The sequence below is a fragment of the Tachysurus vachellii genome, chromosome 24, assembly GCF_030014155.1.
Source record: "Tachysurus vachellii isolate PV-2020 chromosome 24, HZAU_Pvac_v1, whole genome shotgun sequence".
Taxonomy (NCBI): Eukaryota; Metazoa; Chordata; class Actinopteri; order Siluriformes; family Bagridae; genus Tachysurus; species Tachysurus vachellii.
The window spans coordinates 13,723,815-13,736,314 of NC_083483.1; the positions used below are offsets into that span (position 1 = coordinate 13,723,815).

The 12,500-nt window shown below is 39.5% G+C and overlaps 1 protein-coding gene across 1 annotated transcript in view; it reads right to left on the reverse strand.

Moving 5' to 3' along the window:
- dand5 (DAN domain family, member 5) overlaps positions 1 to 954 on the reverse strand; it is a 1,648-nt gene extending 694 nt beyond the window's left edge. The window contains exon 1 of the mRNA XM_060859866.1: positions 487 to 954. Coding sequence (XP_060715849.1) covers positions 487 to 954 — 468 coding nt within the window. The remainder of the gene's footprint in view (positions 1 to 486) is intronic.
- Positions 955 to 12,500: the final 11,546 nt, after the last annotated feature.

The window sequence follows — 12,500 nt, forward strand, 5'->3', positions numbered from 1 at the left end:
TCCCTTGACTATGTACATTTCACACGTGGCACATCTCAACATTTTATGCCCTGAAATTTCACAACAAGAACACAAGTAAACACGTGTGACGTCATGATAACAACCCGTGGTATGTGAAAATAACTTAATCATGTGATTTTAAAAAACGACAAATTACTATAGGGAAAAATGTTAAATAATAATAACAATAACAATAACAATAATAATAACAATAATAATAATAACAATAATAATTATTGTTGTTATTATTATTATTATTGTTATTATTATTATTATTATTATTATTATAATTATATTATTATTATTAGTCAGCATGTAAAGTGTCTAAAAACACATCACAAAAGAATCGTGTGATTTTTCTGTCCGAGTTTTCTAAAGCGAATCACTGCTAAAAATATAAACAAAACAAAAACCCAATATTTTTGTAGGTAATAATGAAAAATAAAAAAGGAACAGACAGCTGTACTGTGTGAGGATCCATGTTACCTGGGTGAAAGGCAGCGCCGCACAGCTCTGCGTTTCCGCATCTTTGGAGTTAAATGGCAGCGACAGGATCTCTTTTCTCGGCTCGCTTTTTTGCATCACCCTCTGCCACATCTCCAGACCTTGTCTCTTCCTGACGTCGACGCCGGTGTAGCCTGCGCTCAGGTGAGAGAGTGACGCTGCAGGTGCGCGCGCGTGTACAGAAGGTTCGGGGCGACCCAGGTTCAGGAAGGCTGGAAACGGGGTCCGCTTCAGGGTGGGTTTCCCGAGCAGACCCGGGGAATGACGCAGAAAGTGTGGACTCACTTTAACCACTCGTACTGATCCCCTGACCGGTTCGTCTGCTCCGTTACCGGAGAACTCGAGATCAGAACCCGCCGCGCGCTTGGGAAGGTCCTGGATGAAGTGCCGCGGGAGCGCGCAAAGAGAAGAAGCCAGAGCCAAGAACGTGATCAAACCAAGAGCGCGCATCTTTCTCAGGAGACGATTATACAATAACACAAAAAATAAATGAAGGGAAAAACAATCCCCAGGTTTGTTACGGTGAAGTGAATTCGCGGTTCAAGGTTGTTGTTTGGTCACCTTGCTGTCTGAAGTGGAAAGTGAACGCGCGCAGCTCGACTTTATAAAGGTGCATCAGGTGAATTCTGGTCCTTTTAAGTGCATGAATTGGTGCAGTAATGCTCATGATGTCAGGAGTGTAAGACGAGGGAAAGTTAACACGCTACAGCTTTGTGGTTTACAGCAGGTGAGTTTGAGAGGTGGTGACAGCGCGGTGAGCAGCTCACAGACCCGTGGGAACTGCAAAATAAAACCTCATCACTCTGTCCTCGCCTCTTACTGTATGTCTTATGTGTCAGGGCAATCTGTGCATTCTGTTCAAATACAATACATCTAGTCAAATAAAAAATAAATAAAACATCCAAATATGAAGTACTTTGAATGGACGTGATTCAAAAATGAATCATAGTTTATTTTAGTATGTTTTTATTTTCCTATATTTTCATTATTTGCAATATTATTACTATTAACAACAACAAGAACAATAATAATAATAATAATAATAATAATAATAATAATAATAATATTAATTTAAAAAGATTCTACAAAAAAGTTCTACAAAGTAAAAGACTGTATAATTAATAATAATAATAATAATAATAATAATAATAAAACTAAAAAATAATTATTCATAAAAAGAAAGCAATAAACACTTATTATATGAGTTATGATTTTACTGTTTATTTGATTTAATATTACCAGGGCTTTAGTAATATAATATCTGAATATATTATATAGTAAAATCTATGTAATAATAATAATAATAATAATAATAATAATAATAATAATAATAATAATAATAATAAATGCATAGCCTAATAATTTCACACAAGCACTGTTGAAGGAAAATGCCAAGCAAAAAACACAGCACCCACACACATCTATATTAAATGAAACACCAACATTTGATGTTTTTTGTTTTTATCTTATTTTTATTTATATACCTTTTTTTTTTTACAGTGACCACATAGGTGTAAATCATTTCTCCTTGAAACGCACATAAGTGATGAAAAAGAAAGCCGTGACCTTCCTGTAATAAACCTGTAAAGCTTTAATATGTTTAGAGCAGCGCTTGATGTGTCTGTAAACACACACAGCCAGTTCCCACAGGTAACTTTCACACTCTCTCCATTTAGTGTGTGACTCTCCATCCCACACACCTGCACTAAGGTTATAAATACATCAAAGGTGATAAAGGTTCGAAACATCCATGGCATCACTGTCTCACTCTATTATTGTTTACTTCCTTTCCCAGGAGAGCGAGTCTGCACATCACCACCGCAATCACATCATCTATTGTAAAGTGAAAAGAGTTCTCTTTTGAAGAACTTCTTTCCTTACACCACCTATTCGCTTTGATTATTAAGCTAATTAGTAGAAATTCTTTCATTAATATCCACAAAACTCAATTTTGACTTTTTAATCATCAGTGTTTTCATGATAACTTTTTATAAGGTTTAAGTTCTCATGCTCTAGGGTTATTACAGTTTTAGGGAATTAGATATCTATTTATCCATCCATCCTTTTTCTTTAGCACCGGGGGGGACCCTGGACATCACAAAAACCCATCACAGGGCACAATCATACACTGACAATTTAGAGATTCCAGTCACCAACATAGCATGTCTTTTGGACTGGGGAGGAAACCAGAGAACATGGAAACCCACAAGGCACAAGAAGAACATGCAAACACATTGTAGAGACAGGAATAAAAAAAAACCTGTTGGCTGATTGGCACCTTTAAGTTGTCAGTACTGAATGTGTGAATTGGTGTGTGAGTGTGTGTGATTGTGCCCTGCGATGGCTTGGTAACTCATCCAGGGTGTCCAACATCTTGTGCTCAGAGGTTCCTTGCAACCCTGAAGAAAGAAAGAAAGAAAGAAAGAAAGAAAGAAAGAAAGAAAGAAAGAAAGAAAGAAAGAAAGAAAGAAAGAAAGAAAGTAAGAGAGTGTAATTCTCTAAGCTTTTTCTAATTGAAGCACTTCTCTCAAATCACCAGCAGGGGGAGACAAAGCAACGCCAGCGTCCTCTGTGTTCCTCAGGACAATCATCAGAAGGTTAATCTGGACAATCATCAGAAGCCGGAACACTGGAGGCTCCTTCCATAAATCTCCTGAAAGGCAGCTTCCTCACACTAATGAATACATGAGCTGTTACTATAGAAACAGAAATTAGAGAAAGAGTGAGCGAGCGAGCGAGCGAGCGAGAGAGAGAGAGAGAGAGCATTATTACTATAAACTGTATGTGCTTCAATCACAGAAAATGAATCAACCACCTTCGACCAATCAGAATCCTGAATTCAACTCCAAGCCGTGGTACTGACATCTTATATGGAGATGTTTCAGGTGTCTCTAGGCACAGTCATGAAAACCAGTAACAAAAACAATACCTAGAAAGCTCCTTTCTCAAAACTCTTGACGGTCAGAGCAGTCAGATACTGGAACTATCCTCCTACACGGGCTCTCGTTCTCATGCACTTGATGATGAGATGATGAGATCTGGCGAAAGATAAAGATTTGAAGATTTGGGTCAAGAGAAGTATTGCAGTCTATAGGGTCTCTGATGAGGGAATTCAACTAAACATTCACATAGACACACGCATGCACACATGCACACACATTCTCTGTTTCGTGCATGCATCAGGAGCCTGGAAATATGAGAACTGTCTATAGAGTTTCTAGAGAACGAAGGCGTTTTGGATAGAAATCAAAAGAAGAAGATTAAAAAAAACATAATCATCAGTTGTGTAATAAAAATGCTTTGGAATGATGTGTAGGAGGTAAAACCAGAGATGCATAAACGAGAGACCTAGATAATTGGTCGAGTCCATGGTTACGCCTTTAGAATCGTATTTCAGAATCGTAAAAAAAAAAAAAAAATGGAAAGAAAGAATGATTTTAAACTTTTTTTTAAAAGATCCATCATTTTTTAAAATCACAGACTGGCTGCATTTCGACTTTAACATGCTTCGAGATTTTTACCTAAACTGTCACCTACACGGTTATATTTGGTATAAAGCGTGCAGTGAAGTGAGTTGCAACTGGTTGCTGTAACTATGTTATCTAGTTAGCAAACAAACAAGCTTTATTTGCTAAGCTCATTTCAAGTAAGGAGGAAAAGAAAAGCGCTTTATACTGTCTTATCTTACAAGTCTGCACTGCCTAGAAAGACTCTTTACGCTAATCCGCATTAGCTAGCTTGCTAATTTGCTAGTTGTGGAACAGTGGAAATATTGTCTAGCCTGGATAGCTTCTGAATTTAACAAGCTAGTCAAGCCTAATGAGTAATTTTAATCAAGGTCGATGACTAAGGCTTATTGGAAAAGAGTCATCTTTAAGCAGAAAACATTGAGTTACGATTTTATATAATAAACGGTCACTAAATATTATGGAGTCAAATAGCATGAGTTTGTCGTCATTTTACACAAAGGGAGAAACATATTTAATAAAGCTCTGGAAAAAGCTTTTAGTCCCCACGTAAGAACACATTATGTTTGTCATACATGTATTAGTATAGCAGCTTAGCCAAAGCTCGGGCCTCTGCTACATTTTTGTTGTTAGCATTTTAGTTCACCTGCAATTTGAACTAAAATGCTTTTACGTTGCAAACATGTTTGCTAGATTAGGATATTTATTGTGTTGTTTTTTTTTTTTTTTGGTGCTTCAGTCTACAGAATCATTTGGATTTTCCTTCATCTGTATTTGTCGAAAATTCATCTCTATTAGCACAGTTTCTTGTTTAGCCTAGCATGCGAAAAGAACCAGTTGCTATGTTAACTACTTTGCTAGCTCGGCTCGTCTGTTTTTAGCTAACAATGCCTCACATTTTTTATTAGGTAAGTCACCTAGCTTTCTTACTTGTCTGTTTTTCTTTGCAAGCGTTAGCTAGTTCTGCTACAAGACGTTTTTTCTGACAAAAGAAAATGACAGTGTTACAACGTGTTACACAAGCGTGAGTGATCTTTCAGCACACATGAGCTTTGTAAAAGCAAATGTTTGGAAGGAAGGAAAAGGACATGGGTTTAAGTCAGCCATCTGCAGCAGAACATCCAGAGGAGTTTTTAAGTTAAATTAAAGTCTCCACCGTAACCCACAAGGCTGATTCATGTACAATTTCCTCTCATTACTAGTCAAAAGTTTGATGTTTCTCACAGTAGTGGCTCACATTCTGAGCAAAACGTAGAGAGAGAGAGAAAGAGAGACAGACCGAGAGAAAGTGTATGATGGTGTGATAAAGTTGAAGCAGGAATGCTTTTCTTCAGAATTGTGTTTTCCTATCAGCGAGCGTGGGCTTGTTTTTTATTGGACGTTCAAACGAACTTGAACCAAACTCCCATTTCCACAGAAGGTCAGTGTATGCACATATACAGAAGACCACAAACCACAGATCTCTATATGCTCTGTGTGTGAGTGAGTGTGTGTGTATGTGTGTGTATGTATGTGTGTGTATGTGTGTGAGAGAGAGAGAGTGAGAGAGAGAATTTTTTATTAAAAGGGGAAACAAGTCAACACACTAATTTCTTGGAACTTTACTCATTTGGTTCAAAGGGCAACAACCGTTGCTTTATATTAATATTCATCGGTTGTTACTCACACACACACACACACACACACACACACACACACACACACACACACACACACACACGCACATATAAGCACGCATGCATACGTTTTTCATACCGTCCTTATGAGGATGATTGACATAATTATTAATGAAGCTAATTAATACTGTGCTTTATCTGTTGAACCCGACTCCAACTTTAACTTAAAAAAGACAATAAAATTTTCATTAAAACCAAAAACAAATAAGTAAATAAAGGCTGCAAATATTTTGTAAAAAGAAAAACATAAGGAAATTAAAAAATATATATATATATACAGCCGAATGTTCCCACAAATTCCAAACTGTCAATAAGATATAAGAACATAACCCCAAACCCCAACCTCTTTCCACACACACACACACACACACACACACACACACACACACACACACACACACACACACAACCAAGCAAGCATTCATATCTACACAGATATCTTCAGAGATGCAATAACAACGCACATTCAGTAAATTTGCCTGAATGTATTGCAACCCTGTAACCAGAAATGAATGGACAATTACGAAGTGATGAGTCAAAGCCAACAGCCTGAGATGACTGTTCAATGTTTAGATCTGACTGTCACTTTTACAACACACAGTGAAATGGGGAAAACATCAGAGCCAGAACTCAGGTAAAGAATAAACAGGTAAACAGAATATTGTTGCATTTAGGAGAAAGGTTGGGAAAGATGTCTGAGAAATGACGCTGCTGTTGTAATGCCTTAAATGTCGTAGGGGGCGCTATGGAGCTGACATGCAGGAATTTCTAGTGTGCAGTGTGTGTCCAGATTAGATGTTTGTGGTTTAACATAACTGACACGGCACGTGAACCGTTTGAGTATTGAGCTGATCTAGGAACAGTTCACTCAGCTTCACATGCTCTGCCTTCATTTGATATAACTACTCTTAGATCAGACTAGATCAGACACTAGGCTGCTTATGTGTTACACACATCTGGGCTAATAATTTGGAAGCAGTTTGTCTGATTCCATTCCCTGTCCAAGATATTATGCATGTTAAATTAACAGATGCTGATCTAGGGACAGCTCAAGCTCAACGTCACGGACGAGCCGAAGTTAATATAGATATCAGACTATAACAGTTCGATCCAGGAACCATGATCGGATCCGTTTCATCCTAACACACACACACCAGCCTTCAGTGTGTTGACATCTGATCCAGAAACAGAGCCTTTATCCACATCTTTGCAGATATTCAAATAAATCTGATCCTGGTTCAGTTTAGGCTTTAGATCGGACTAAGATCTAGATATCTGGAATGGTGTATGCAAATTAAATTGAACCCAGATTAGATCCAGATGATCTAGGAACAACACAGTGAAACATTGTTCATGTCCTCGTATTCCTCAGATAAAGGAAACCTCAGAAACTCTTGGTGTGCACAGTTCCTCTTTGTACAGTGTCGCTCTTCTCCTTTATGGCCACATGGGTGGCACTGAAACAACTTTCAAACCACAAGCAGGATTTCAAATGTTGGGTGTAGTTCTGATCGGCAGCACATGAGGGAACAGCAACGTCAGGACACAAAGGTTTCACAATCAGGGAGTAGAGTAAGGCCCAGAAGACACTTTCATATCTCTCTCTCTCTCTCTCTCTCTCTCTCTCTCTCTCTCTCTCTCTCTCTCTCTTCTTTCTTCAATCATAGAAAGAGTTAATTATGTGGGATTTCAGCAAAGATAGAATGAGACAGAGACAGAGAGTTTGTGTGTGTGTGTGTGTGTGTGTGTGTGTGTGTGTGTGGGCCAGGTATCTGAGACTGTTGTCCTGAAATAGGCCTTTGTCTGTTCTGACAGACACATCAGTCCACCCAGAAAATAGTGCACATATTTTCTATCTAATTAGATGTTATTATTGAGTGTCTCACACACACACACACACACACAGACAGTCATTTATTGCTTGCCTATTGTGGTCTGAATGTATTCACACACACACACACACACACACACACACACACACACACACACACACACACACACACACACACACACACACACACACCACACACACACACACACACACACACACACACTCACACACACACACACACACACACACACAGTCAGTCAGTCATTGCTTACCTATTGTGTTATGAATGTATTCACACACACACACACACACACACACACACACACACACATAGACAGTCATTTATTGCTTGCCTATTGTGGTCTGAATGTATTCACACACACACACACACACACACACACACTCACACACACACACACACACAGTCAGTCATTCATTGCTTATCTATTGTGGTCTGAATGTACTCACACACACAGACACACACACTTTATAAAAAAACTTTCTTTTATAAAATGACATTAACTTTCACTAGCCAAAACGGTTAACATAAGGTGCAGTTACTGTAGATATACAGTATGTGGCATGTAGTGATATGGCAAGATAAAGAGTTACAAGACTTTCAAAAATGTGATTAAAAAATCCCCCCAGTGCCTTTCCTTTCTCGAGAATATGTAATACAGGGCCCTATAGGCTCCGTTATTACATTTACAGCATTTAGCAGACGCCCTTATCCAAAGCGACTTACATTTTATCTCATTTTTATACAACTGAGCAATTGAGGGTTAAGGGCCTTGCTCAGGGGCCCAGCGGTGGACATGGGAATCAAACTCACAACCTTCCGCTTGGTAGTCTAACACCTTAACCACTAGGTTACCACATCCCTCGTTATGTGCATTAAAACATGATAGCCCGCTCTCTCGATTGCCCATTCAGTGGAAAATATGTGATGCAGTAGCCTCTAGGTGCCCAAAATATAAGACAACCTCAAGAAGTGCCCCCTAGGATACAACTACAAATAAGAAAACATCATGACGTGCCCCCTATGTGCTCATACATTTAAGAACACAGGATTAAATGTTATAACATTAGAAAGTGCCCACAAGGACGATTATATTTGTAGGAAAACCTGGAAACGCCCCTAAATGCCCTCTAGGTGCTTTAATGTGTGAGAAAACCATCATGAAGTGCCCTTTAGGTCTTTTTACATGGGAGGTATCATGACTAAATGCCCTCTTGATGTTCTTACATATGAGAAAACATTATGAAGTGCCCTCTTGGATAGGATGACCATTCTTGTTAGTAAACAAATGCCCTCTAGGTGCCTCTGTAGTATAAACCATAAGTAAAGTTGCGGTCACACTCTGTGTAGGAGTTTATTTTATTACCCCCTGTTCCTGAGACAGTCCGAGTGTGCGTGATTTTGTCTCCATTCTACACCAGATCATGATTTTCATACATGTTCGTGCGAATAAATTGCACGAATCAGACAGGAAGCTGCCTTTAAAACGCGCTACAAGCATCAAAACGTACGATCTGCGTGAGAAAATCGAATGGGGGGGAAAATGCAAAAACTGACACGAAGTGAAAATAAAAGCAAATGCACTACGTGTGAAAAAAAAAAAAAAGTGTTCACACGTGAAGTACGTGTGATAGACAGAGCTGTGTGTGGAGGAGGAAGCAGAGAATTTTGGCCTCAAGTCAAATCTAGTTAATATTCCCGGTTGTATAAAGTGTGTTAAACACTGCTGTCTGTGTGTCACCGTGTGTTTGTTTGCTTTTTTTGTTGTTTTCTTTTAACTGAAAGTCGCTCCGACAACAATCAGACCGGTCCAGACAGTACATGAGACATCTAGCCATAACTACACCTGTCTGGTCCGGGTGACTTACAGCAAAACACCAGCTCTGTCTCACAGGGCGTGTTTATCTTATCGGCTGTCGGTTTTACGCTTCAGTCCAGCTCACATCATGTCTCTGTCTTTCTTTCTCTTTCTAAGCACTGATTACTGAGCCGTTATCAGCGCCGCGGCCATAAAAAACGACTAGACTGTAACTGCAGGGCATCAGATAAGAGCCATTTAAGAGTCTAATTGTGTTAGATGATGTAAGTGTAGCAGTAACGACAACAACAGGAGCAAAAACCCGACCGATACGATACGATACACATCCAGACCATGAAAACGTTCTCTTTGTTTTTAATGATGTTTATACGAAACATAAAGGGAGTTTTTTTTTAGCGCAAAAGGAAACTACGATTAACAAACCACATTTTGTGTATTTGCTGATTCCTTTGCCTAAAAAAAAAAACAACAAACTCAACCTCAGGTGTTACTTTCACCTCAAGATTTTCAGAAAAGGAATGAGATATCGCTGCAAATTAGAATTCATTTCAACTGTCATAGATTTACTGCTGCTACTTACAACCAAGGTCAGTTTGTAGAAGTGAAACTGACTAAACGTTAGAGGAAACATTTGTGGATTTGCAGAAGCCTTTTGCTTTTTATGTAACGTGTGATTCTTATGTTAGCCTGAGAGGTTTCCAAAGCGCTTTGTGTTGAAGTCATCGTTTCATAAAACTCCGCGTAGTTTTGTGTTTCAATCCTGAAACAAGTGACAACGCATCATAACTGAACGACCGATCGAACATCGGCTTCTTTCACTGACATCGCAGCGAGTGAAATGTAGCTTTCCGTTTATTTAGCGTTTGTTTATACGATGAGGTCGAACGACTCGACAACGGAGCGAACTTCTCAAGCTTGATATCGATGGTCTAACTGAAGTGTTGTGATGTTAAATCATTAATAGTAAAACAGAAGTAAAACAGAAGGCTGTGGAGCCTCGAATCCAGGCTTGAGATCTGTTTTAATGGCATTGAACTTGTCTTGGTCTGGAGTGAGAGTTTACAGGCTAAACATGAACGCATAAATGAAGCCAACTAGCTGAAGTCAAGTCATGATCTCAGCTAGTTCTTGTCACGTTGGTATGATCGAGCTGACTCAAGTGCAGGGATCGAGGCGAACTATGGTTTATTTGAGGGGAACTTGACATGGATACGAAGCCCAAACGAGACAGCACACAAAGGAGAACATGTGAACTCATACTCCTGGTCTTTGGGTTTAACACTTGATCAACAATGATCAGAAGGTCAAAGGTCTGCAGGCTGCCAGTGTTGGGCCCTCAAGCCAGGCCCTTAACGCTTTTTGTATCATGGCTGACCCTGTGCTCTGACCTCAACTTCCTAACAAGCTAAACACAGAATATTCTGGAATGAAAAAAAACGAAACACTTGGGAAATAAACAACGACAGTCCGCAGTGTCACTGTTAAGTCTGTTATTGCCGAGGCGAGCGATATTTCACTTTTTGTCCATTTCTAGTCACATTTATCGTTTCTTCTGCTACATCACAGCAGCTACACGTAGTCGTTTATTACAGACGAGACAAAAAATAAATAAATAAACCGCCAAACCTTCCAGCGGCTGACTGTTAAGCAGCGCTAACGCTGGAGATAATCTCCTTAAAGAATAGTTCTAGTTTTTGTATTTCTAGTACAGGAAGTCTCGTTAGATCCGACCTTACATCAGAACCTCCTGACCAATCAGAACAGAGCACGCTGTAATAATCTGGTGATGATGGCTGTATGATTAAATATGTAATAAAACATAAATACTATAATGCAGATGTGAAAACAGATGGAGGACGTGGACAATAAACTATAAAGTTCCGCAGGAAAACCACACCGGTGTCGTCTAGCGCATTAATAATTATGTGAATGAAAGTACAAAGTAAATGACGGAAAACTCCTGAAGTATCCCATGGTTCAGGATGTTATAGGTACAGTATGTGCCATAGGGAGGTGTGTGACGTTAGAGTGACTTTCTCTGAGTGTTTTGTGTTGTTATGTCCACAGAGATGTAAAGACGTTCTGTCCTGCGGTGATCCAGCTGTGGAGACGTTCCTTCTGCGGTGATCCAGCTGTGGAGATGTTCCTTCTGCATCGTGTGTTCGGTGTGTAAACATTTATTTACTCAATAACACACCACTTTATTTCAGAGTGTGTTCATGGAAACTGTGAGGAAGTGACACAAAAGGGTGTGTGTGTGTGTACGTGTGTGTGTGTGTGAGGGCGTGAGGAACGCTGGACATCTATCTTTAACAGTTCCCGACAAGGATTCCGCTTTTTCGTCTGTTGCTGGTTGCTGTTCCACAGATGTGTTTCCTTCCTGAAAATAAAAGTAGCACTTCTTCAACCTCTCTCTCTCTCTCCATTCCCCCTCTTTCTTTCTTTCTTTCTTTCTTTCTTTCTTTCTTTCTTTCTTTCTTTCTTTCTCTTTTTCTGCCCATTTCTCTCTATTTCACTCTACCCCTCCCTCCCTGACCCTCTCTTTCTCCCAGTCTCTTTCTCTTTCACTCTATTCCCCCTCTTTCTTTCTTTCTTTCTTTCTTTCTTTCTTTCTTTCTTTCTTTCTTTCTCTCTCTCTCTCTCTCTCTCTCTCTCTCTCTCTCTCTGACCCCTCCCCCTCCCCCATGTGTTGGATGACAGTTGTTTTCTGAGGTTGAGGTTGTCGTATTTGTTCTCTTGTGTGAAACACTCACCCCAGAGGAGCAGTGACTTGAGCAGCAGCTGCTGAGTTTTTCCTCCGCATTGGGATTAGATTTTAAAAATTGTGGTCAGATCCTACATTTATTATTATTATACCACATTATACACATTATACCTGAGTACAGTCGGCTTCGTAGGTAACGTTTCCGTACACGATTCCACTGTTATCTCCGCTCACTCACCAGTTCACCAGCTTCTGCTTCTCTTTAAGAATAAATCCCTATTATTAGTTTTTGCATGAAAAGAGGAGATGTTACACACACACACACACACACACACACACACACAGACAAGGAAAAACAAGCCATTCCAAGATATGTGGTCATTTGCGTCTCATTTCCCGAGACAGACGTGACTATTATCATAAACCAAGAGTTCCTCCATCACACTCTGACTCTCCCTCAGGGCTCGAGCTGCTGTTCCA